This window comes from Canis lupus, chromosome 16 (assembly GCF_048164855.1).
Source record: "Canis lupus baileyi chromosome 16, mCanLup2.hap1, whole genome shotgun sequence".
NCBI lineage: Eukaryota > Metazoa > Chordata > Mammalia > Carnivora > Canidae > Canis > Canis lupus.
This window is the reverse complement of record NC_132853.1, coordinates 47,190,167-47,216,065: the sequence shown is the minus strand read 5'-3', so window position 1 is coordinate 47,216,065 and position 25,899 is coordinate 47,190,167. Positions and strand designations below refer to the sequence as shown.

Below are 25,899 nucleotides of genomic sequence, written 5' to 3'. Positions count from 1 at the left end.
CCGTCCTGCTCGTCGTAGTATGTTCAGGAGCGTCCCTAGCCTCCACGGAGAAGAAAATCACCCCTGCTTGAGAACCACTGGGCTAGTGGCGTCTCCCTTTCAGGGGTGTTGTGAACATCCTCAAAAAGGATTTCCTTCCTTCTTCTTATTCTTCCTTGATCCCTCTCTGCCTCTTTGGGCTTATTTCCTCTTCTAGGATGAGTGCGTCAAATGAGATGATTCCTAAAGTACCGATCACTCCCGCTGGGCATGGTGTCCAGTGATTCTGTGGTTCTTATTTGGGTCAGGGTGCAAGCTCCAGCCTGTTCCTCCAAACCTCGGGAGAAGGGAGCATGGGCCCATTTTGCAGATGGGACATCAGGAGCAGAGAAGAGGCCAGACGTCCCGCTGGAGCTGAAGGAGGGCCCAGGCCACACAGAGGTGGGTGCAGTCCCAGACAAAGTGTCAGGGTCAAGTGGGCACTCCCCGAAAGATTGGCAGTGGCGGAGGCAAAAGAGGGAGGTACTGAAGGACACAGACCAGGGAGCCGAGACCGGCCAGCTGTTCCCCTGACTGTCCTCCCCGCCGCCCTCCCAGACTCGACTACATTTCCCATCTTCCCCAGCTCTTAGAGATGTGACTGCGTTACTGAATTCTGGCCAACGGCCTACGGGCAGAAGGGAAAGTCGTAACTTCCTGGTCCATTGAAACTCCCCACAAGACCCCCCCCATTCCCAAGATCACCTGCCCTCCGTCTTCTCCCTCAGCCTGCTGGACGTCATGCCAGGGCAACGTCGGAAGCCTATGTTGAAGATGAACGGGCCTCCGCAGCATGAGCCTTGACCTCTGGATGACCGTGTGGAGCACAGCAACCCCCCACCCGCCGCCCCGTTGGGTGGACTTGACATGAGTGAGAGGTAGACTTCTGTTGCCTTGATCCGATCTACGACTAGGGGGTTTTGGTCATGTTGTTGTCCTGCTCTAAGTGATAGAGTGAAGGGAAGAATGGGGGACCCGCTGGGCCGGAGTGGGGCTCACAGGGGCATTTTGGTTAGGGAAGAGGAACACCCACTTTTGTGTCAGTTCTTGTGGATCTAACTGCAAATTCGGGTGGCTGAGTTTTTAGTGGAAAGAAAGTCGTGACCACCTGAGCCCCACGCAGGAGGCCGTAACCCACCCACTAAATTCAGACTGCTGTGGGATTCCACGAGGATGGCTGCAAAGCTTGTGCCCAGCCAGAGGTTCCTGAGGGCTAAGAATAAATAAGCGGGGAAGTTCTGGCACATGGTGCTCGTGATGGGTGGCGTTGGCTCCGGCTGGCAGAGCCATGGGCCCAGAGCTTGGCAGGGGGTCAGTTGGCGGTGGAGGGGGGGCCTGAACTCCCCTGGCCCCAGTACCTGGTGGCTCAGCGCATCTGGGACACGGGTTTCCCCATGTGCCGATCTCAGGTAGGAGGGAAGAAGGGTCCAAAAGCCAGGGCTGGAAGTTCAGCCATGCGGGGAGTGGTTCCTGCAGCCACCAGAGTGGGGACGGGGCACACTCAGCCGCCCTTTGCTGGCACCAGGCTGAGAAAGGCCGTCCTGAGGCTCAGAGTTTAGAGCTTCTAGGTTCCAGGAGGAGCAGCAAAGCCTCCTCGGGGAGGAAAACTCGAGGTCTTGATCCTGGAAGACAGGGGAACGTGTGATTGATCTAGAAGTCCCTTGGACTGCAGCTTGGGCAAAACTAGGGGAGGCCACCGATCATCCCGTCGACGTGCCTCCTCGGAGGGGAGCGCTGACGCATCCCACCAGTGCCCACCTGCCCGGGTGAACGTGCTGGGTTACAGCGGGTGCCCACTGCGACCGGCTGGGCCCTGTGGCAGGGTGTCAACATTGCCCTGATCAGGGGGGTCACCCTGTCCCTCTCTCTGACCCTTACGTCACTCTTCCTTGGCGGCTGGGGGCAGTGGTGGCCGGCTGCTGTGCCCGAGATTAGGTGGCTTGGTCCCATTTGGCCTCTGGTGGGAGCCCCATTCTCCTGTCTCGAGTACCAATCATTTTGGTACTTGACTCTCCTTTATTTCTTAATTATTTCAGAATTTGGAGGGCAAAGGAGGCTGGACGCCTTAGAAACCCAGCCAGGCAGCCTGGGGCCCCCGAGGCTATGGTTCCGTCTGTCTGGCCGCCACCCTGCAGGCTCTGAAGACAGGCCTGGCTTGCTCAGCTGCCCAGATGGGCGCAGTGCACCCGGGGTGGCCAGTCCGTCCGCCAGCCCATCTGTGCAAAGGCACCTCGGCGACACCACCCAGCAGTCTGGAACCAGCCGGCGGTGCCGGGGAGGTGGCTGGTGACCTGGATGAAAGCCAGAGAAACCCACCTTGACCAGCACAGGATCCGCCCTCCCTCTGTCCTCTCCTGAAGGGTCCGCTGGGTCCCCCGGACTCCAAGTGCCCACAGAGACTCGCGGGGAGCTCTACCCATCCCCCCCCACATCAAGAAGAGAACATTTTAAAAATGTTTTTATTTAATTAAAAAAAAGACAGAACTAACAACCCAAAACCAGTAGTAGGTACAGGATTCACAGGTGCTTAACTGGCGAAACACACAGGGGCTGGCTGGAGAGGGCGGTGGGATGGGAGGGGGCGGGCACAGGCCACCGGGTCCCCCCCCTCGAAGGACGCAAGGTCTCAGACTGACAGGTGGCAGGGAGCCAGTCCGCCCACATCCCCAGGCAGGCCTGGCTGAGAGGGGGTGAGCGGGGGTGGGGGGTGGAGGGGTGCGGGGGGGACCAGGGCCGAGTGAGCGGCCAGGAGCCGGGGGAGCAAAGCTACGAAGACCAGGGGCGCTGAGGTGGTTCTGCTCCTTGCTCTTCTGTCCTTTGTTGCTTCTTTCTGCTCTTTCTTGGTCCCTAGAGCGGGCCCCACATTCTCTGCCTGGGACTGGGCAAGAGGTAGGAATCACTAGAACACGGCTTTCTCCGATGACGTCCAGGGCAGCAGGTGCGGGCGGGTGACCGACGTGGAAGAAAGGGCTCGGCTGCGTCGCTTCGGGAAGGGACAGAAGAGCCTGGGGACCTCGCTGGGCGATGGGTTCCCAGATCTTGCCCCCTTCCTTCGAGCCTGGTGAGACAGTGTCATGGATGGGGTGGGGGGGTGTGGCTGCGGCGGGGGCAGGACGGGCCGGGGTGGCCCGCGGTGGCGCAGGCCACGAGCCCTGACATCCAGCATTCACTGCGGCACATGCTTGGACCAACCACCACACGAAGCCAACCTCGACGGCAGGACGGGGTTTCGAGCAAGCACAGAGGGGCCCCAGCACACCGCGCCTCAGCTGGCCCGTGTCCGGGGCTGTCGGGTCGGGGGGGGGGGTCCCCGCGGAGATCTCCTCTTGGGGGCAGGGGTGTGGAGGAGGATGGCGATGACCGTGACCCAGATCTGAACTCCTAGGGGTGGGGTCCGCCCCAGGGGGTCGCTGAGCAGGTGGCTGAGGTAAGAATGTGCTTGTCACATCTAAGTATGACAGCTACCGGGACCCCAGACGACCGCTCGAGATGGGATTACCAAGTCTCAAAAAGTAAGAAAGGAGTTGTCTTTAGAAAGCACGTGTTTTTATATAAAAGAAGGGGAGCTCCCGGTTCTGGAAAGGTTTTCTTGGGAACCCACACAGGCTTCCACGTTCTCCGCTTGCTTGGGGAGGGTGCAGGGAGGGGGAGATGGTTGCGCCCCGCAGCCGTGGAACCGCCCCCAGGATCCCCAGCGTGGAGATGTCCCTCTCAGGCCCAGGAGGCGGGGAAGCAGAGCACGGCCACCTCGGCCACCTCGGCCACCTCGTCCCAACTCCCCCGGCTGAGCCCTTGGTCGTCGGGTGGTGGCAAGACAGATCACGATCCTAGGAGTCGGGGAGGGGGGCTGCTGCTGCCTCTTTTAGGGCGAAGAAATGACCGTCACTTGCTCTCCTGGCCTTCACTGGCAATAAACCATGATTCATGACCACTTGGGAAATGGATGTTTGTTCGGAGTTTTTGGTCGCTGTTCACCCTCGGGTCTTCCTTTCTTGTACAGAAGTTCGGGCTCCTGTTGCCAAACACCAGTGGGGGTGGGGGGGGGGTCTGGCCTTTCCTCTCCCCGAGGAGGGACCGAGCTGCTCCCCGGCTCGGTGGGGAGGGGCACAGCAAGAGGCCATATGGCCACCCATCCTCGGACCCGTGGAATCTTCCAGACTCTCAGATACCGTCAGCATGTTCCGCCCTTTCAGTGGGAGGCAGAAACTTCTCAAAGCGGGTGGGAATGCCGGCAACAGACTCTGGCCTTGGCCTCACACCCAGGCCAGCCAAGGCCTCCCCGCCTCTGCGGATTGTTCCACAGGCCTCGGTCTCCTCGGGTTGAGGGAAGCTGGGCCCAGAACAGCACAAAGGCCAAAGCACCAGTTGGCCACAGGGCTTTCTCCTCAGGATCGCTGTTGTTTCAACAACTGGCCACTGTCAGACAGAGACAGAGAGAGAGAGAGAGAGAGAGAGAGAGAGAGATGGACAGGAAGGGGGCAAGTTTCGGCTTCCTCGATGCCCGGCTCACGGACACGGAAACCCCAGGTCAGAAGCAGCTGACCAGCGTCCAAGGCTCCCGTGCGCCTGCTGGAAGCCCTCCCAGCGGCCCCGCACCCGGCCGGGGAGGGGGGCCCGAAAGCCCATTCTTCTGGCAAGATTTGTTTCCAAGAGGAGATAATGGCTCAATTTTGTTTTCCCGGGTTGAGCAAGGCCGTGCAGCCTCAGGAGATTTCAGAATCCCGGGGCATCCAACACCTTTTTTGGGGGGCAGATAAAGTCAGCCTTCTGCTTTCCATTCCCGGCTCCCGGGGCTTCCCTCCAAGCCAGCCCAGCCCCTGCCACTTTCTGGAGACCCAGGGAGGGGTTGGGTTTGGCATCAGTCCATGGCTGGTCCATCTTAAGGGTCAGGTGCCCTCCTGTGGGATCCAAACGGCTGTTCTGGGGAGAGGCCGGTGCGAAGAGAAAGGGGCAGCTCACACGGGGGTCGTCCGCCGGTTCAGCATGCTGACGTGCAAGCCTTCCTTCAGGTCCTGCTGGAAGAAGTCATGCACCTGCAGGAAGCTGGCCTCCTGGTCGGGGCTGTAGCTGGCGGCGGTGGTCACCTTCAGGGGCTCCCTGGACAGCGTGTACATGGACAGCTCGCCCATGGGGATGGCCCCGGTGATCTTCAGGCCCACCGGAGACGCTGCCCGCGACGGAGAGGCCTCGGTGGACCTCGAGCTGGACCGCGAGCGTCGTCGCCGGTACCTGTAGCTCGGCATCCTGGCGTAGGGAGACGAGGAGGGAGCCTTCAGGAACTCCCGTTTGGTCTTAAATCTCAACTCTTTATTTTTCTCAATGTAAATGTTTACCGCCAGGACACCCACGGTCTCGGCCACGATGAAGGACAGCGCTCCGAAGTAAAAAGACCAACCGTAGTTGTAATGGTTTTTCTTGTCTTCATCGCGCTTGTCGCTGGGGTCACCCGTGTTGCTGGAAATGTAGACGATGATGCCGATGATGTTACTGAGGCCTGAAAGAGAAGCAGAAGAGGGGGCGGGGGGGCGAGGCGGAGGTTAGGCCCCCAGCTGGACAAGCAGAGGAGGGGCTGGTGGCCACACTCCCTTGGATATATTCTGGTGGTGAACTTTTCTTTTAAGTGATTAGTTTGGAATGGGCAATAAAGTCAAAGTTTAGATAAAAGACAAGCACTTTGTTACCCAGTTCCCTTCCTGAAGGCGGCTACTGTTTTTATATCATGGTTATATCCCGTCTCTCTCTCTCCCTCTTCTTCCCTCTCCTTCCTTCCCTCCTTTTTTCTCTCTTTCACACACACATACACACCTATTTTTTCTTTTTTTCTTTTTTTAAAGATTTATTTATTTATGATATACATAGAGAGAGAGAGAGAGAGAGAGGCAGAGACACAGGAGGAGGGAGAAGCAGGGTCCATGCTGGGAGCCCAACGCGGGACTCGATCCCAGGACTCCAGGATCACACCCTGCGCCAAAGGCAGTTGCTAAACCGCTGAGCCACCCAGGGATCCCCTATTTTTTTTTCTTTGCACAATACTCTTCATCCCCTTGCTTCTTCATGGAATAGTCCACCTAGTAGACCTATGTCAGGACACAGGGACCTGTCTGTCTTTCTAAGTGCACGTGGCACCTGCCGTGTGGACATCTGACCAAGCGTCTGCTGTGGACATTCAGGGAGCTCCCAGCCCTCTGCTATGACAAAGTTGTCACGGACACATGGACATCCCTGTGTCCACACCATTGCACATATGCACGAGTACAACTTCGAGACGAATTCCTTGATGTGAAACTGTTGCCTCATTGGGTATGTGCATTTAAAAACCTAAAAATAAGCTTTCAGGATGTTAGATTTATTGCAAAGTTGTGAGGATAGTACAGAGAGTTCCTTTCTACCTCCTTACCCAGTTTCCCCCATGAACATCTTACATTACCGGGTACATTTGTCACAACCAGGAAACCCCCCCATTACGTTACTGCTCACTACCCTCCAGGCTTTCCTTGGATTTCACTGAGGTTTCCACTGGTGTTCTTTTTTCTGTTCCAGGATCCATCCAGGATACCATGTTGTGTTTCATGTTTTGAATTCAGAGTTACTGCCCAAGTGCCTTCCATAGGAGCATAAAATGTCTCAAACAAAATGTTGAAAATGTCTCAACAGCCTATAGTTTGTTACGTGAAACTGCTGGATCTTTGCCAATCTGAGAGGTGAGGTACAGCCACCTGTTGCGGTCTTTATTTGATTTAATCTTTCTAAAAAGTTCATTTATTTATGAGAAAGGCACACAGGGAGAGGCAGAGGGAGAAGCAGGCTCCCCACAGGGAGCCCGATGTGGGACTCGATCCCAGGATCACAACTTGACCCAAAGGCAGAGGCTCAACCACTAAGCCACCCAGGCGTCCCCAATTTAATCTTATTATAAGTGAGGTTACATAGAGCCAAGCTGCCTGGGTTTGAATCCCAGTTCTACCAACTATCAGCTGTGGAAATTACTCAGCTTCCTGTGTCTCAGGACTCTCATGTGCAAAATGGGAATCCCAGTGCTATGTGGGGTAGACGTGAGGATTAAGTGAGCTAATATATACAAAGCACCACAGCACCTGGCACACAGTGAGCATGCTGTACATTCCATTATAACCCATTGGGTTTTATTGTAAAGCGGTGTGTCGTGTGCTCTATGCCCTGCCCACGTCCTTGGTCCATTTGCCAATAGGCAGTGATCCCGGGGTGGATGGTGTGCTTCAGGTTCTCCCAGCCTTTGAACCGTATGCCTCTCCCCAGGCTCTGACCATTTTCCACCTTAAATACTTTATGGACCTAAATCACCTTACTGCTGGGGTTGGAGTGGTCTGGAGCTGGGCTCGATACGTGACCCCTGGCCTGCCACTGCCTTGGCCCATGATCCATAACCCAGGAGTAAACGGGAACAAATGAACATTGCCTTGCTTGTCTGCCAGGATTGCTCCTTGTTGTCACTGCCTCCTCTCCTCTCTGGACCCATGCTTTTAGCTGATCGTCCCTGGGCCCCGGGACTCCGCAGTTCCTCTGGTGACCCAAAGCATCTGGATATGGCTTTGTATGCTTCCTCCTGGGGAAATGGGCAGCTGCAGAGAGCACCTCACTTTGGAGGCTGACAGTGCTGGGTACAGCCTGTGTCTTTGCCACCATGTGACTTCAGGGAAGCCACCCGGGCCTGACTGCTTCCTCAGAATCTGGGATGATGTGGTTGTGCTCACGGAGCATCTGGCACCATGGCCTTAATGTGTGGTAGCTGGTGTTATTGCCTCTCTTCTTTTCCTTCTTTCCCGGGAAAGGAAAGGGGACAGTACTCCAGCTTCATGGCAGGGACTTCTCCAATGGTTTACACCTTCAGAAATCTGGGGGCTCATGGGACACCTGGGTGGCTCAGTGTTGGGCATCTGCCTTTGGCTCAGGTCATGATCCTGGGGTTCTGGGATCGAGTCCCACATCAGGCTCCCTGAAGGGAGCCTGCTTTTCCTTCTGCCTATGTCTCTGCCTCTCTCTGTGTGTCTCTCATGGATAAATAAATAAGATCTTAAAAAAAAAAAAAAGAAATCTGGGAACTCAAAGGAGGAGAGAGAATGGGATGTGCCCTTGTCCTTCCACCTCTGCTCCTGGAGGGGACAATAAGGAAAGGGATGGGGACCTGGCCAAGAAGGAGACCCTACACTCAGGTTCTCCTTGCCAACACACACATGCACACCTTGCACCCTTGACCACACATACAGCCTCTCAGACACACACACACATATACACATTATTTATTGCCTTGGAAGGATGCAAAAGTGGAAGTGATGGAGAGGAAGGAGCAGAAGAAGCTGGTTGACAGATTTTGAACTTAACTTGACAGATTTTGAACTTCCCTTAACTGCTTTGGCTCTTCTCTCTCACAGAGAAACTGTGAGGAGAGGACAAGATGGGATTGGACACTGTGAGGCCCCTCCACCCCCTCCCCTGTCCCTGCTGCCATCCTCAGAGAAGGAAGCAAGACCACTAATGACCACCAATAACCACCGCCATTATTGGGATCCCCATTGTCATCATCATGGGACCTCCTGACTGTTTTAGGATGCAGAGCCCAGGCCAAGCTAGGGTAGCCCTACTAGACCAGGGTAAGAAAAAAGATGCTTTGAAAGCAAGAACACTGTTAAGGCCTTGCAAGGAGCTATGGTAACAATTTCGGAAAGAATTACTGAACTCAGGGCGCCTGGAAGGCTCAGTTGGTTAAGCATCTGCCTTGGGCTCAGGTTGTGATCCCAAGGTCCTGGGATGGAGCCCTGAGTCTGGCTCCCTGCTCCCTCTGCACCCCCACTCTGGTGCTTGCTCCCTTGCTAGCTCTCTCTCTCTCAAATAAATAAATAAAATCTTAAAAAAAAAAAAGAATCACTGAACTTTGTAACAGATCTCAAGCTTATTTACTAGAAGGCCTAAGACATCAGGCGGGTCCTGTTTCTCCTGTCAGGGATCCTTGATGCAAGTTGATCTGAACTCCACAGGTGCTGCCCGGAGCCTCCAGGATGCCACTGGCCAAATTCTGCCCTGGCAGGTGCCCCCTCAAGACTCCTCTGGAGACTCAGGCCAGGAAACCTGGGCTCTTCTCCTGGACTCTGTGTATGCACCTGCCGGCCACTAACCAGCTGTGGGACCCACTTCCGGCCTGGATTTTTTTCCATGTCTGCAGTGGCAAGAAATGTCCTGAAGTGTCTCCATCGAGGTTCAGAGGAGCGACAGTGTGAAGGGGGCAGGGGGTGTGTTACTGTCACCCACAGCTCTGTCGGTTTTCACTGGGTCTCACTCAGTGGGAAGGCTCCCTGCCAGTTCTGTACCCCCTTCACTCTGTCCTCACCTGGTCAGTTCCTTTAGGTACTGGCTTCCCTGGGTACCTCCCTGGCCCCCTATTCAGCCAGGCTTCCCCGTTCCAGGCTGCAAGGCCCCAGCACCGCGCCTTTGTGGCACTTTGCACACTCGGACTTACTTATTTTTTTGGTCAAGGTGAAATTCACTTAACACAAAGTAACCCTTTAAAGCTCATAATTTAGTGGCATTAATACATCTACAATGTTGCACACTCACCACCGTTACCAAGTTCCAGAATATTTTTCATCATGCCTAAGGGAGACCCCGTGCGGGTCGAGCAGTCGCTCCTCACTCCCTGCTCCAGCCTCCACACGTGGACTTTTGAGATCCATCTCGAATGATGACTTTATGTCTGTCCCGCTCCGTCCCCGCGCTGCCCTGTGCACGCACCGGGATGCACACCCTGTGCGGGGGGAGCAGGGCCGGCGGCTCACCTGCAGCCACAAAGAGGATGCCCGCGCTGAGGACGATGTTGTTCCTGCGGCTGTAGAACCTCCCGGCGCCGATGCAGAGGCCGCCGAGCAGCAACAGGATGGTGCTGAGGATGGGGAAGACGCTGGAGGCGCGCACGATACCTGGGGTGGGCAGGAGACAGAGCAGAGGGCAGTGAGATCGCCTGCCATCCTGGGCACGGCCACGGGGGCCCTTCCCCTGACACTGAACGTTCCCATCCGGCCCTGGGGATCACGGTGGGTTGGGAGCTGACCGGGTGGGGGCAGCTGGACCAGACTGGAGTCACCTCTGCCCACAGCTCATGTAGGCCCTCCATGGGCGTGGGTCACGCTTCTGCTGGCCCGAAGGCAGGCAAGCTTGGTGGCATCAGGGAGCTACAATGACAGCCAGGAAAACACTGGTTTGCCTTCCATTCAGAGGATACTGCACAGCGCACGGAGCCTTTCACGGACACCATCTCTAAGAAGCCTCTAGAGGGCTGGGAAGTGGTGTCCACAAGCTTCAGCTCTGATGGGTAGCTGAGAGCACAGGATTTGGCATCAGGTGGGTCTGGGTCTGCTCTGTGACCTGCTGGTTATGTGGCTTTGGTCAAATCACCTCTCCTGAAAATGAGCTTCCCCATTTGTGGGAAGCAATTCAGAGTAGTGCCGACATCCTCTGGTCGGTTTTGTACGTCTAAGGGGCTTAGCACAGGGCCCGGCCGAAGCACACACGTCCTAAGTGACGGCTTTAATCTCTACCATCTGCATCACTGTCATCACCCCCAGGTGACAGACAGGGGTGCGGAATCACAGGACCTCCTGAGGCCACAGAGGAGGAAGTAGCTGACCAGTGGGACATACGCGGACCTCGCTGTCCGGCAGAGCTGGGTTTGCACACTTGCTCCCCATCGACTAGGGGGATGACCAGGGCAGCTGACTCAGTCCCCTCTTATATAACCTGGGGAGAATCGTCATACCTATCGGTGGGGGTTGCATTATGCCCCACTTCCCGCCCCCGGATGTGACCAAGTCCTAACCACGGGTACCTAGGAATGACTTTTGTTTGGAGAAAAGGTCTTTGCAGATGTGATTTAATTAAGGATCTCAAGAGGACACCATCCTAGGTTAGGGTGAGGATTCCCATCCGGCCCTGGGGATCACGGTGGGTTGGGAGCTGACCGGGTGGGGGCAGCTGGACCAGACTGAAGTGGTGGCTCCCGGCCTGCTGGTTACTCCCTGCAGGACACCAGGTGGCCTGGAGTCACCTCTACCCATAGCTCTGCTCATTGAACCCAAATCCAATGACAAGCACCCTCGTAAGAAGAGGAAGAGTCGCGGGCGGAAGACGAGGCCCACAGGGGAGAAGACAGAGGCAGAGAAGGGAGTGAAGTGGCCCCAGTGGAGGAGAGCCACCAGACTCTGGGGGAGGCAAGGACAGATGCTCCCCCGGGGGCTGTGGAGGGAGTCCAGCCCGGCCAGCCTCGCACTGTGAGAGGGGAAGTTCGCAGTAAATTCCCATTGTTTTAAGCCACCCTGCGTGTGGAATTTGATCATGGTGGCCCTAGGAAAAGAATACACTATGTGCACTTCGTAGGGGTTCAGGTGATGCCGGTCCCTCTTCCTTGGCGTCTGGCTGGGAGGAAGACCAGGAGGAAGGGCAGTGGGGCATCGGGAGGAGCCCCTGGCTCAGCCTCCCTGATGCGCCCGCAGGTCTCCCAGCTCTGCAGAAATCCTAGCTACGTGGACCTCGGTGGCCCCAGCAGGGGACAGTGAGCCAGGGGAGCCCTCGCAGGCGCCAACCCCTGAGCCGGCTGAGCCAGTTTGTGGCCTCTCAGCCTCTGAAGGCAGCATTTGTCTCCTTTCTTGTAAGGCCACCAGTGTGTGCCCTGCTTCACAGAGGGGGCTTTGTTGGGGGCATTAAATAAAGCTCTTCTCTCCAGCACCTCCTCCTCCTTCCTCCCTTCTCGCAGCCACAGGCCCCGGGAGGTTTCCCGTGGGCTTTGGGAACATGCCTCTGAGCCATGCTGGCCAGAAAACCTGGGATCGGCTCCCCTTAGATGTCCTTGTTCCGCTGACGGGTCGGAGGGGCTGGGGAGAGGAAGCCCAGTGCATCTAAGGTCCCTGAGGTCAGACGTGGCTCAGAGCCACCCACCCTGCCCAGGTAAGTCACGTGAGGACCTGTCCTTTGCCACACGGGCTCATCCCAGAGTTCCGGATGTGCAGATGCCAGCGGGGGCTGCTGTGGACACTGGTGCAGGTCGGTCACGCAGAGCTGAGGCACGAGCAGGGCTGAGGTCCAGCCCATGCCTCCTGGCCAGATCAAGCCCCGGCGAGAACCTGTGTCTGTCTAGAGGATGGGCGTCTCCTTCTAACGTACCCTCAGGCACACCATGGCCTCCCAGCGGCCCTGACACCAGCACTGAGGGGCTTAGTGCAGAAATTAGCTACCTAATGGGAAGTGCAGAACCTGGGGAAGAGGCACCAGACACGGGGCAGGGGGGACGGGATTTCTGGGGCCAGAGAGGCTGGTGGAAAAGACATGGCGGGTAGGGTGTGGGCCGGTGACCCCTCGAGCCCCACACCTGCCTGTGGATCCACAGACCAGTGGAGGGGGGCACTTCAGAGCCCCAAGGCTGGAGGGAATCCCTGTGACAGTTACGGAACTCAGTGCACAAGCCTGGTTTCTCCAGAAGACTTCAGAATGCGTGACCTGCAGCTTGACCTCATTCTTGAGTTGCCGAAGACAGGGTATGAGAAGCACAGCCCCACAGTATCCCGTGGGATACCCCACGCCTGGACCAGCTGCCACTCCAACAGGCTCTCTCACAGGCAGACACCATGGAACCTTCTGTGACCTTCTCTGACCTACCTGTTCTCCACTGGAATGTCAGCAGCAGGATGCAGAGCTCTGTTTTGGTCACTGCTGTACCCCACATGCCTAATAGGGTGCCTGGCAGGTAGTAGGCCCATTATCACTTTCTGCTACAGGGTGAATAAATGAACTCTCATGGCGCCTTGTCTCACTCTGCTGTGTGTCTACATATTGTCAGGATCACAACAGTGTGGGGACCAGAGGACTGAATACTGGGAATCAGGGGGGATGGCCATGGCGACCATGACCTTGGCCTGTCCCGGGATGTCGCCTGCTTCCTCTGGCTGAAGCTCACAGGTACCTGCACTCTGAGCCTCGTTTCAGGGCCGGTCCTCTGTTTCTGCAGCCCCTGAGTGGAAAAAACCACCTCCCTGTGGGAGAGTTAGGTCTGCCCTCCTCCCCAGTTGCCTCAGCAGCTGGAGCTGCAGGCCCCGAAGCCGTCACCTCTTCTCTTCCTTGGGCATCTCCACGCTCATGAATGAACCCGCTGGTCCCCCCACGGTGCACACACGTGAGGAACCCATTTCCTTCCCAAGTGAGCTTTGGCTGATGTTCGGCCGTCACCATCAATTTGGGAAAATCGCTGCTGGGCCCCCGCGAGCCCCCGTGGCCCCCAACCTCAGGCATCACCGGTGGAGTTTGAGGACCGCAGGAGCCTGACCCTAGACGGGAGAGTGTGCCGCACATCCCAATTTGCCCCTCTTGATCCTTGCTCCAGCTTTCTGATCCTGCCCCGGCCCCTGGGAGGCACAAGCCGTGCAGATGGGAGGAGGGTGCAGGCGGGAGTGTTAGCCCCTCAGCTTCCTCCCTGGGGCTGTGGTGAGGCGGCTTCATTCCTTCCTAAAAGCCACCGCTCCTGCCAGGCAGTCCTGTCCTCACGGCTTCTCTCTTCCAAGCTCCCAGACCTGCTTTCCTCACCTGCTCATGCCCGGGAGTGAGGGCTCCTTTCACTGCTGGCACTGGTGTCCTCACCATCCAGGCAAGTTTTCTTATACCCTGCCCACACCTTTGTAAACAGTCCTTCACTGGATACCCTTCGGTCACCCCATCTGAGCAAAGCATCTGCTTCCTGCTGGGACCGCAAAGAGCTACATCGTCTGATATCTGGACTGATGGTCATGAGAATAATCCAGAAAGAGATTGCAGGGCTCTGGGGATGAAGAGGGAACGAGGGCAGGGAGGAATAGAGGAAGAGCCAGTGCCGATGTCCATAAAGTAAGTTCAAGAAGGAAATGGGGAAGGGATGGTTTGTCTCTCCATGCCTCACTCCTCACAGCTCCAGGGATGGTCAGTAGGGCAAATCTGCCCTCAGAGCCTCAAGAACCCCCCGGTTGCCCTGAGTAGGACAGAGAATGGCAGTTCTGAGTCAGGGTTGGTTCCCAGGTGAGCCATCCCAGCCGGGCTGAGCAACCAGGGGCTGCCCTGGATGGCTGCTCAGGCTACACACTGTACAATACCAAGGGTGTCATTTATACCATTGTCTATGTAAGTGGTATTCCTTGAGCCGTACGTAGGCTGCGTGGCCCTTTGAGGTGGCCCTATGGACTATCATTTGCTTGCTTCATTTTTGGCCTCCAGAAAGCAGAAAGAAAGGGCAGGCAGGAGGAAGAAGAGGTGAGGGAGGAGGGCTGGGAGGTAGATCTGGCCAAATTTTTTCAGATCCTGGGCCCCGCCAGAGCAGCCCAACACTTCCCCAGGCTCCATGGGAACCACGCGCTGCACTGTTTCACCAGATGACTCAGAACCAAAGTCCTTTCTCTTAGAAAAAATAAAAAAGATCCCTAAGCAGGTGCGGAGTGAATTATGCTCCCCCTGAGGAGGCTGGTATCGATTCTCCATAAATGAAGCCAGACCTGGTCCCCTGGGGGTGATGCTGTGAGCAGCTCTGTGTGCGTCTTAGCTAATGCGAGGGGGAAAGTGGCTTCAAAATCGTGCTGTTCTTCCATTTCCAGGCACCTTCCCCAGCTGCGCCTCCATCCGTCCTCCCAAGGAGGTGTTCACAGGCTGAGGGATGAGGTCCAGATTTAAGGTGTGGGATGGGGTTTGTCCTCGTCCAGTATATGCTGTGACTTCCGATCTGGGGGCCCACCGAACCCAGGGCCGGGGCGGAGGCCGTGGCTCCCCCCGCTGGCGCTGAAAGCCAGTAAGGCCCACCCATCGGAGCCCGCGTCTGCCACCCGCCGTGCCTTCTCCTGCAGACCACCAGTGGGGTGTGTGTTTTTTTTCCAGAATGGAAATGCTGGGTGTGTGTGGGGGGTGGGGTGGCTAGGTCCAGTGCTGGCACGGCAATGTCCTTGGGGTGACATAGCCCCCCAGGGATGCTTGGCCGGGGCAAGCCTATGCCGTTAACCCTCACCCCAGGCCCAGCGGCAGTGATCAGCGACTCTGAAAGTAGCCATGACCAGCAGCCCTGGCGCGAGGGGTGCCCACACCCCCATCTGCTCCGCCTCAGCCTCAGTCTCCCCAGGCATGGGCCTATCCCCCAAGTGAGTCCGCTGGGATCCTCAGCATGTCATGGCAGCGCTGGACAAAAGTCCTTCCTCTGAACTAACAATTCTGAATCAGAAAGGGAGAGAAGGGGCATCCAGAGAACAGCACCCCGTTTACCCGCACCCCTCCCCGCTCCACGTACACCAAGGGAGCGGAAGATTCTTGACACTTACGAAGGAGGTACTCGGAGCTGTCGTGGTCATAATCATTGTCCTCTGGGAAGTGATTGATCCGGAAGCAGTGGCCTTTATAGATTCCTGGAGAGAAAGAGCAAGAGGGAAAGACCGTAAATGCTCGGGGGCTCACGGGCCCATTCACTCGGGACTGGCGTACGGCACGTGTGCAGGCCCCGGGCACGGAGAGAGAACGGCCGGCCCTGGCACCCTGGTCTGGTTGGGACGGGCGCGCCCACAGAGAGGGGGCCCCGGAGGTGACCATCTCACTCGGGGGCCTCGTCTGGGCGTCTGGGCGCCTGTAAAAGCGAGAGGCCCGCCATCAAGAACACGCAGGACGTGCGATCCCCTGTCCGGAGTCATCTTGAAAAACCACAAAGAATTTGCCCCTGGGAACAAATTCCCAGCAAGAGGGGGTCTTCTGGGAGGAAGAGGAAGCTGAGGAAACGCAGGGCTGGGGTCAGAGCCTGGGGAGTGGTGGGAAGGTCGGTGGCTGGACTCAGAAGCACCTGTGTGGGGGGAGGGCCTGGGTCTGGGGCAGGTGAGTCCCGATGAAATCCGCCCCGGTGTCTTCCCTCTCCCTTAAACAGCTCTAAGTCCCTCCTAACGCACACACCGTATCTGCACAGCTGGCAGCCTGATTCCAATCCCCTCACTCAGTGTGACGGAGGGAAGAGAACAGGGAGCCAGAGAAAATTCTGGAAAGGCTGACACCGCCTCCTGCCTGGTTTCCCTTCCCCGCTCTGAGAAGTAGCCTCCACAGAGGGGGAGGCAGGACACCCTGGGTCACTTCATAACCACAGGAGGAGAGGTCAGTCTTTCCTTCCAGAAGCTTCTGACCAGCTCTCCCAGCCCCTGCTGCCCCGCAGTCTGGGAACGCCCAGCACAGAACTGGACGCAGGTGGGGAGCAGGACGCACGGGGTGTCAGGCCCTGCCCTGCCAGCCAAGCCCCTTGTGCCCGGCTCAGCCTCCCCGCTTCTGCAAGGAGCTCTTGACAACACTGCGTGGCTGGGGCTGGGGCGGTTTCCAACTGGGGCCAATTCTTGTTCTGCAGCTGCTGCCAAGCGTCCCGCTGGCCTCCCACAGCCCAGCCTCACCTCTCGGGTGGAGGCACAACGTGAGGCGCCAGGCCTGCGCCAGCCCGGCATCCATCTCTCGGCGCCTCCAAAGGAGAGGGGCCACTGACGAGCTCGGGCCACCCCACTCTTCCACCCGTTTACCCGGTAGCAAGCTCCCAGCTGCCTCCCCAGGCCTTCCGCTCGGCCGGGTTCCTTAGCTGCAGCCTCCGGGAAGCCGGGTGCTGGGTGAAGACCCCCGCTTGCTGAAGGCCCTGGGCCTCGAGGGCCCACTGGTGCGCGGGCCGGGTTTGGTCAGGGAATGAGCAGGACGTGCTCTGACAGCGTTCGCTGTGCCAGGCTAAGCAAGAACAACCCCATGGCCTCATCTGTAGAATGGGAACGGCCACAGGCTCTATCTCCTACGGATGTTGGAGGAATCCCAAGAGGCAACACTTGAAAGGCCCTCAGATGAGTCTTGGCCCCGGTGATGGCTCAGGGAAGGCTCGCTGCCACCAGGCCCAGGAAACACCCACCCCTACCGTGCGGGTCCCTACTCAGCGCCTGGGTCGGTGGAGAAGCAGCAGAAGCTGTGAGTGACAGGAAAGAGCAGGAGGGCGCACTGGTGTCAGGATGGCCAGGAGGTGGGCCCCGTGGGGGCCAGAGTGGGCCAGTCACTCTGAGAACAGGGAGCCAGAGAAAATTCTGGAAAGGCTGAGCCCTCCCCTCACTCTGGGCTCCCACACCCCAGAATCTGGATGTTCATGGGATCACAGACCTAGTGTTTTCCAGGCATGGGTGGGCTAGGTGAAGCTCTCTACCCTTCCTCCCTCCCCACTCACATCTCTTTTGGGCCACATTACGGGCCTAAACAAACTGACCAAGTCACACATGCTGTGGGAATGAGTCAAATAGTAAGGGGGTGACAAGGAAAAAGTAAATAATCTCTCTTCAGATTCGTTTTCCGGAGGCCAACCATGTGTATCTTCCCACATCTTTGTCTGTATGCACACCTACACACATACACGTTTGTGAGGTTCCCCCCATTTTTTAAACATTTTAAAAATTATTTATCTATTTTTAAAACGATTTTATTTATTCATGAGAGATATGGAGAGAGGCAGGGACATAGGCAGAGGGAGAAGCAAGGTTCCCTATGGGGAGCCCGATGTGGGACTCGATCCTGGGACCCCGGGATCATGACCTGAGCCAAAGGCAGATGCTCAACCGCTGAGCCACCCAGGTGCTCCCTCCATCAATTACTTTTTAATTGAACATTTTATTTGCAGGTAATGATACCTTTATGGGCAGCTGTAGGAAATAATACATGTTCCCTCCCCCCAGTTTTCCCTCAATGGTAACATCTTGCAAAATTATAGAATCACAACAGGATGCTGTCACGGCCAAAGTCAAGATATAGAACATTTCCACCAGCTGGAGGACCCTTCCTGTTTTTGAGTCACACCCACGTTCCTCTTGCCTCCTCCTTGACCCTCCTTGACTCAGGGCGACCACTAAGCTGTTCTCCATTTGTGCACAATTGTCATTTCAAGGATGTTCTTTCTATAAATGGAATCATACAGCATATAAGCCTTGGGTTTGGCTCTTTTCACCCAGCATCACTCTCTTAAGATTCATCCACATTATTACGTGTATAAACTGTTTCTTTTTATTGCCCAGGATTACGCCACTGCATGGGGTGTACCATGGTTTGTGACGTCAGATTCTAAGAAGCGATTATGCCTGTGATGTCCAGCTATTTCTGATAATGTTGCTGTGTATGTTCACATACAAGTTTTGGGGTGAATCTAAGTTTGCATTTCTCTGAGATAAATCCCCAGGAGTGCAACTGCTGAGTCATACGATAGGTTAGTTTTATAAGAGATTGATAAACCTGATTTCAAGGAGGCCCATTTTTTGAATGGAATTATACAATGCACTTCAATCCATAACCTGTTTTTTTTTTTCATTTAATGGTATGTGCAATACGATGAAAACAGAGAGGGAGACAAACCATAAGAGATGCTGATCTCTAGAAAACAAACTGAGGGTTGTTGGAGGGGAGAGGGGCGGGGAGACGGGGTGACTGGGTGACAGGCATTAAGGAGGGCACGTGATGGAATGAGCACTGGGTGTTCTATGCAACTGATAAATCACTGAGCTCTACCTCTGGAACTAATAAAAAAATAAATAAATACACTTAGAATCTTAAGCAATATGTACAATTATCCTTCCAGGTTAGTACCTATAGATTTAACTAAAAAAAACCCCAAAACCCTTTTGTCTATTTGTAACAAAAAATAAGTTGATACTAATCCAACAGTTGCTAGAACCCCTAGGGAGAAACAGCCTAAAGTCTAGGACAAGAAGGCTTGCTCCGGCACTGATAACGTGAAAGGAAAATATGCATTGGCAGAAATGAGGGAAGAAAAATATTTATATATTCAGTCTGAAAATAAAACTCGGGTTTTGAACTGTTAGCTTGCATATGGATACCTTTGCTCCAAATGCTCCTTCCATATGTTTTGCTAACCTCCACTCTACATTTAGGAGAGAGATTTTATATTTAATGGAAATTGTAAGTAGAGCTCACACTGCCTGACATATCGACTGTATTTGAAAACCCATTGTTCTTAGTGACTGCCTAGCCATCCAGAGTTATGGCTTATCAATTCAACTATACCCAAAAATCCCTTCCTTGGGGCTGTGTGCACACACTGTAGATCCCACCGCGTACAGCTATGCTCAAAGATACATTGAATGCATGCATGCAGTGGTGCACTGACCCCTTTCTCTTTCCTTTCTCCCCTCCTTCCACATCAAGCTCTTACGCACAGATATGCATGGACATTGCTGTGGGCTGGATTATGTCCCCCTGAAAGATGTACTGAAGGCCTAACCCCTGGTACCTGTGAATGTGACTGTATTTAGAACTAGGGTCTTAAAGAGGTCACATTGAATTCAGGTGGGTCCTGAATCCAGCGACTGGTGTCCTTATGCTAAAAAAAAAAAAAAAAAAAAAAAAAAGGGAAATGTGGACACAAACACACACAAGCGAGAAGGCCACGTGGAGACAGAAGGAGATACCGCAGTGACGTGTCTACAAACCGAGAGATGCCAAGGGTTGCCCGCAACCACCTAAAGCCAGGGAGAGGCAAGGAAGGATCCTACCAGAGTCTCAGAGGGAGCATGGCCCTGCTGACACCTTGCTTTTGGAGTTTTGGCCTGCACAACTGTGAGGCAAAGCATGTCTGTCGTTCCCAGCCACCCAGTTTGTGACAATGTGTCACGGCGGTCCTAGGAGCTCAGACATGTGTTGTGCTGTGTGTGGGAGAAGATGCCATGGGTGGAGTGCAGCCCTACAGGAAGGAGAAGGTGTCCTGCTCGAGACTGTGTTTTGTCGTCCTGCTCCTCGGTCCACTACAGGAGCCTGGTAGGCAAAGGCTAAAGAGTCAGGTTTCCATCCCCTGTCGTCAGAGTGTGCTAGAAGGAGACTCACGCGGTCTCTCAGGCTCAGGCGTCCAAAGCAACTTTGCAGCCATCTGGCACATGTCCCCATCAAGGCCCTGAATCCTCTCCTGATTATCTCCCATTTTGGTAGCTGCCAGCCACGGGGACCTCATTACCTCCCCAAGGCATTCCATTTTTAAACAGCTCTAACTCTGAAGTTCCCAAGAACTTCAAAAAACTCCATAAAACTCTATCCACGGTGCTACTCATGATCCCTGGGAATAAAAGAATCTCTATCATGCGCGGACCCTTCGAGTCATTGAAGAGAAGAATTGTGTCTGACAGGATGGAAGCAGAAAGCTACTTTTCCAGTTGCCCAGGATTTGCAGGTGAGGCCCAAAGCTGAGGACAAAGGATGGCCTACAGCTGCCGACAGCTGAGACCAGCCCACTCCCCTTGCAGGCCTCATCAACAGGCAGGAAGCCTGACCCCCATCCCCATCAGCCCTAGTCTAAAGAAAGGGGGGCCGTGAAGAAGGCACCATTGTTTTTCGTGCATGGAGAGTGAAAGAGGTTGCTCCCTTCCCCTAGAGTCAAGGATTTGGGTATTTCCCTTAAATGAATGCCTTCTCTAGGTCAAACATCTTCAATTCCTTCAGTCTTTTCTTTATTGATGGTTCCAAGAGACTACTCTAGCCTAGCTCCTTTCTTTGGGTCAGCTTCCAACTCTCAGTGCCCAGAAACACAGCTTCCACCACCAAACCCAATGTTTCAGAGCACAGCGGGGCTGTTCCCTCCTCTCCTCTGGACTCTATGCTTCTGTTAATGGGACCTGGTGTCAACTCCGGCTGTCAGGAGTTTTTCTCAAGACCTGGCTCACCTTCCCCAACTTGCTTTTGTTGAATGGAGTGTTTATTCCTAGGGACTTCACAGTTATCCCTGTCAAATTTAATTTTGTTAGTGTTGGCCCAAGGCATTTGATAGGGAGAAAATTACTGGCTGACGTGAGAGGTAAGAGAGAAAGCCATTTCCAATCCACTTCACGTCCTCTCTCTCTCCACGAACAGGCTATTTGCCACGTTATCTATTAAGTGATATTTAGGGTGGTTAATTATGAGATGCTGGACAGGCCACATTGCAGGAATACTGAGGCATTCCTGAGGTCACTGGCCTGTGATGACTCGATCCTTCCTGAGGGTCAGGAAACCATTGGTGTGAGAGACTTTGTTCATCACATGGGCCCAGGCGAGTTATTTCGTCTATAAAACTCAGGAACTGGGCCGGAGGGAGCCTCTCCTACTCTAAGACTCGAGGACTATTTTGTGCAGAAAAGATAAGAGTGCGTGCATATGTTAACACAGCCATTCGTCTACGTACATCATAGACTGCTTTTGTTAAAGGTATTTGTAAAGGCATAGGAAACATCTGGAAAGAAATAACCTTAAAAATGTGCAGCGTTTAACTTCTGGGTGATAGGGTTATGAGCGAATTAACGTTTTCTTCTTTACATTTTCTTCTGAATTTTTTTTTGCAGGGTCTGGAAAAGCAAAGCACCGGAACCTTTGATTCTTGGCGAATTTGTGATGGTCCTTCTGGAATGACCACGAGTGCGCTCGGACGTGGCTGAGCTGGTGAGTGGGGTGTAGAACTGGGTGGGGGGGGGTGCGAGCGTTGTGGACGGCATTGTAGCCTCTCGTGGGTGAGCGTCCCCTCTGTGCTGTGCTGCTCATGCCCGGGTTGTGCCCCTCTATGCAGTCGGGGTGGGCAGCCCCCCACGACTTGGGGGTGGGTGGGGAGGTTATGGGGAGGTAGGACTTTCCAGGCTACCACCAGGAAAACCCCCGCAAAATGAGAGGAGTCGGTCGCTGTGTGGGTCATCTCAGGAGGGCCAGCCTCTGACATAAGCCCCCGTAACGGGCCACTTCAGAGGTCTATTGTCATTAGGAGAATCCTAGAGAAGGGACTTAGAGGGTGACAACATGGTGATCATTCACGTACTCCTCCATCGTGTGCAAAGCATTTCCGTAAGTATGACTTCATTCGACCCTCACAAACCCTAATTGCAGCAACCAACACCTCCCGAGAGCACAGACACCCTTTGCCCCAGCTCATACCTCTGCCCCTTCTTGCTCCAGCCAGTCACCCATGCAGCGGCCAGCTCCGCGCAGGTGGCACCTGCCGATACCTCCATTCGGCTGCACCAATTATTTCTGGCTTTTCGCCCAGGGCACTGGGTAGGTTGCCCCGGGGGAGCCGCGCTGTATACCCACGCATGGAGTGGGGAGATTGAGGGATGAGGGTAACCTTTGAGCTGGTGGATGGAAGCTGCTGGATGAATGTGCCCATCCTCCCTCCCAGGGGTCCTGCTTCTGGGGACGGGTTCCAAGAGCACGGAGCCAAGTGATGGTCAGCTCAGCCATGCCCCTGCCACTGGCTTTCCCTCTGTCTTGGTTTCCCTCTCCCCAGCCCCCACCCCTCCGCCCCTGCCACCGTGTCCGCTCCCTAGGACGGCCACCCAAGATGCGCCACCTGCATGCAAGCCGGGGGCTCAGGCGACGGTGGGAAAGGTAATGCGCTGAGGCCGTTCGGTGCATCAGCCCATCTCATCTTTGCGGTGACGCTCCTCTGCAGATGGAAGGAGGCGCTCAGAGATGTTGGAAGGCCTGCCCCACGGGCCGCACTGCAGAGGTCCACCTCGGAAAGACTGGGCATTCGGCCTTCGCAGGAAAGTTCTTTGCTCCATTTTAAAGAAGAGGCTCGGGGGATGCCTGGGGTGCAGGTGGCAGAGCCGTGGCACCCGGAATCCATCCACTTGACATCTTAAGAAGCTCGGAGAAGTAACTGAGTATCATCTGGGGTGGCGATCGGGGCCGGAAGGCAGGGGAAGGGATCGGAGGTGCTTTAGATTTTAGGCTCTTGTCCTGAAGTTCTGGCGGAGGTCAAAGCTGAGGTTGCGGTCAGGGGAGCTAGAGTGGGGGGCCCACATCTGGGAACAGACGCTGCCCTGCAGGGGCTGCTCGGGCACATGGCAGCCCAACGTCCTCGTCCCCGCCATCCCTGCCCTCCTGGGTCTAGAGAGCGGTGGAAAAGCCGAGAGGAGGCCCAGCTGCTGAGGGAGGAGGTGAGGGTGAGACCCGCCTGTGCGCCTAAACATTCCAGCAGATTCATCTAAATCATCTTGGAAAGCAATCGAGCGTCTCTTTTTCTAAACAGCTACCAATCGACTTTATGATAATCTGAAGCGGCTGTCTCCTAACTCGTCCAAATTAAGGAGGTTTTGTGGGACTGTACGCCGCGGTGAGCTGGGTCATCATATGCTGGTCACCGCCTGGTCCAAGGGTCAAACGGACCTGATCTCGGGGTGGGGCATGTGGGAGAAGCTTGGAGGGAGCCCGCGTCTCCCAGTGCTGGTGCCGACTACCCACCAGGACTGCGTCTCTTCCAGCGTCTCCCCAGAGCTGCTCATCTGTCGGGGAAAGGTGAAAACAGCTTGTAGGGCTGGGCGGTTGTATGTTTCCAGGAGGATACAGGTCTTTCTAGAAAGGACCCAGAACCTTGTGAGCAAGTGGAGAACCGAGGGGCGAAAAGGCTTTGGCCAGGCTGACGGGTGGGGCGGTCGGAAGAGGATTAGCCTCATGGTAAGAATAGCAGCCAGGATTTACTTAGCACCTACTACGTGCCAGGCTCTATTGTAAGCACCTGTCACTTGTTTTTATTTATTTTAAAGATATTTATTTATATAAATAAAGGGGCAGGTAGAGAGCATGACGGGGGAGCAGGGAGCATGAGAGGGAGAGGGAGGGGAAAAGCAGGCTCCCTACTCAGCAGGGAGCCCGATGTGGGGCTGCATCTCGGGACTTCGGGACCATGACCTGAGCCGAAGGCAGACACTTAATTAATCCTGAGGTAGATAGGATGACTAATACCATTTGCTACTAAGTGTCCTAGCCAGGATTCGAACCAGGCCGCCCAGGTTCAGCGTCCGAGCCCTCACCTCCCTCACTTTGGAGGCAGAAAGCTGCGGCGCATTCTCGGAGCTACAAGTGGTTCTGATGGGTTAGAGCACGATGCGACCCCGGCGTTGGCGGTGTGCCGGCCATCTCCGCGCCTCTCGGCTCTGGGGGCACCACCTCGGTTTCCACCTTCGGCCTCACACGGGGTTCTCCCTGTGGGTGGCTCTGCCTCCGAATTTCCCCTTTTCATGGGGGCAGCAGTCCTATGGTTTCGGGCCCACCCTCAGGACCGCATTTTCACTTTGCAGATTAGCTCTGCAAAGGCCCTACCTCCAAATGAGGTCACATGCTAAGGCACTGGGGTTAGGGCTTCGACATAAGAATTTGAGGGGGGCCCCAAAGGCAGAGCGAGGGTCACAGGCCCTGGCCAGTGCTCCAGCGCCCACCAGCAAACCACTTCCACACTTCTCCTACCCCTCCACCTCTCCGCTCTGCCCCCACCTCCTGCTTTTATAATCCTCCCTCTGAGTTCCCCTCATGATCCCTCCGCCTCCACGCCCATCTCCAGAGAAGCCTCCTGGTAACTGTGCTTTCCCACTTGGCACGCTCCGGTGTCCTCCCACGGGCTGGCCTCCCTCCAGCTGCAGCGAGGCGGGCTGTTGGGGAACCACTCTCTGGGCTCTCGAAGAGGAACTCCAGGCTTGAGGAGGCAGTGTGGGCTGGGCTGGACTCTCCTGGGGGTGCCCCAGTCCCCTGGCTCGTGAGCCACACTCCGGGAGACCCTGTCACAGCGACTTGCATTTAGGGAGCACCTGCTGCGTGCTGGATACTGGGCACTCAGACGCAGCAGAGTATCTGCTGGGCCTAAAAACTCGTGTCCTCTTCCTACTAGACGCAAGGCCACCCCGTAGGTCTCAGTTTCCTCTGCACTGAGAGGCAGTAGTGCGACCGAGTTGGTGAATGGAGCACGAGCGGAGGTGCTGTGCACCCTTTCTGGACAAAAGTGGGTGCGTGCCCTCCAGCCCCATGCCCCCTCCCCCACCAGCCACAGGGAAGGGTGGTGGGAAGGGCCCGAGTCCCTGGATCAGACTGTGCAGGGACGGTGCCCGCTAAGAGGACGGTCCGCTTCGAACTCTTCCATGAGCAATAAATCCACTTCTATTAAGTTTAAGACACTACACATTGGAGTGGGTCTCTGTTCCAGCAATAATAATACAGGAAGAGAAGGAGGCAGATGTGGCCTTTGCCTTTCTGGAGCTTTCCAGTTAACACAGTCAATTATGACTGCGTGGAGAGGTCTGAAGGAGGAGTCCGGAGCTCCAGAGAGCACTTCTGTGAGGACCTGACCTGGGTTGCCGGGTGGAAGTCGGGAAAGCTTCTCCACGTCTGGAAAACGGAGAAATATTTTTTTTATGATTTTTCAGAGCCAGAGTGAGGCCCAGTGAGCCCCGTGTTGGTCACAGCACTTTGAGAAGGATAAATCCTGATGACGTTGTGAGGGCGAATATATCGTTTCTGGGCGATGCCTTCAGACCGGACCAGCGCCCTCCGTGTCCTCTCCGTGGCCGTGGGGATTCGGAGCCTGGGCAGCCTCCTTGGGCATCGAGACACCTGTCACCAGTGCTGGGGCACGTTTCATGTGTGCTCTTCCCTTCTTCGGGTTGCCCTAGGTTAGAGGCATTGAGGTGTCTCCTTGTGCTTAAAGGATCTGTTTGGGGTCTTTCCTTTGACAGAGACATGGTTCATCCGTTTGACCCTTAGCCTGTCTGTCCATCCTTCCTTTCTTTTTCTTTTCTTTTTAGATTGATTGATTTATTCTCGAGAGGTGGGGAGGGGGGAGACAGATGAAGAAGGAGAGTCCCAAGCAGACTCCACGCTGGGCACAAAGCTCGACGTGGGGCTCGACCTCATGACCCTGATATCACGATCTGAGCCGAAACCAAGAGTTGGACATTTAACTGACTGGGCCACGTGGGCATCCCAAGGCCATCCTTCTTTTAATTCAGTATCATTGATTGATGCCAGGCGCTGCTGTTGCCCAAAGACATTGGTCCAGTGGGGCATGAACTTACAGCCCAGTTG

General features: G+C 55.4%; 1 protein-coding gene across 1 annotated transcript in view; it reads right to left on the bottom strand.

The window, feature by feature from the left end:
- Positions 1–2,459: 2,459 nt before the first annotated feature.
- Positions 2,460–25,899, bottom strand: part of CACNG4 (calcium voltage-gated channel auxiliary subunit gamma 4) — a 60,273-nt gene continuing 36,833 nt past the window's right edge. The window contains exons 2-4 of the mRNA XM_072781080.1: positions 15,360–15,443; positions 9,825–9,965; positions 2,460–5,512 (exon numbers count right to left, since the gene is read on the bottom strand). Coding sequence (XP_072637181.1) covers positions 4,974–5,512; positions 9,825–9,965; positions 15,360–15,443 — 764 coding nt within the window. The 3' untranslated portion in view covers positions 2,460–4,973. The remainder of the gene's footprint in view (positions 5,513–9,824; positions 9,966–15,359; positions 15,444–25,899) is intronic.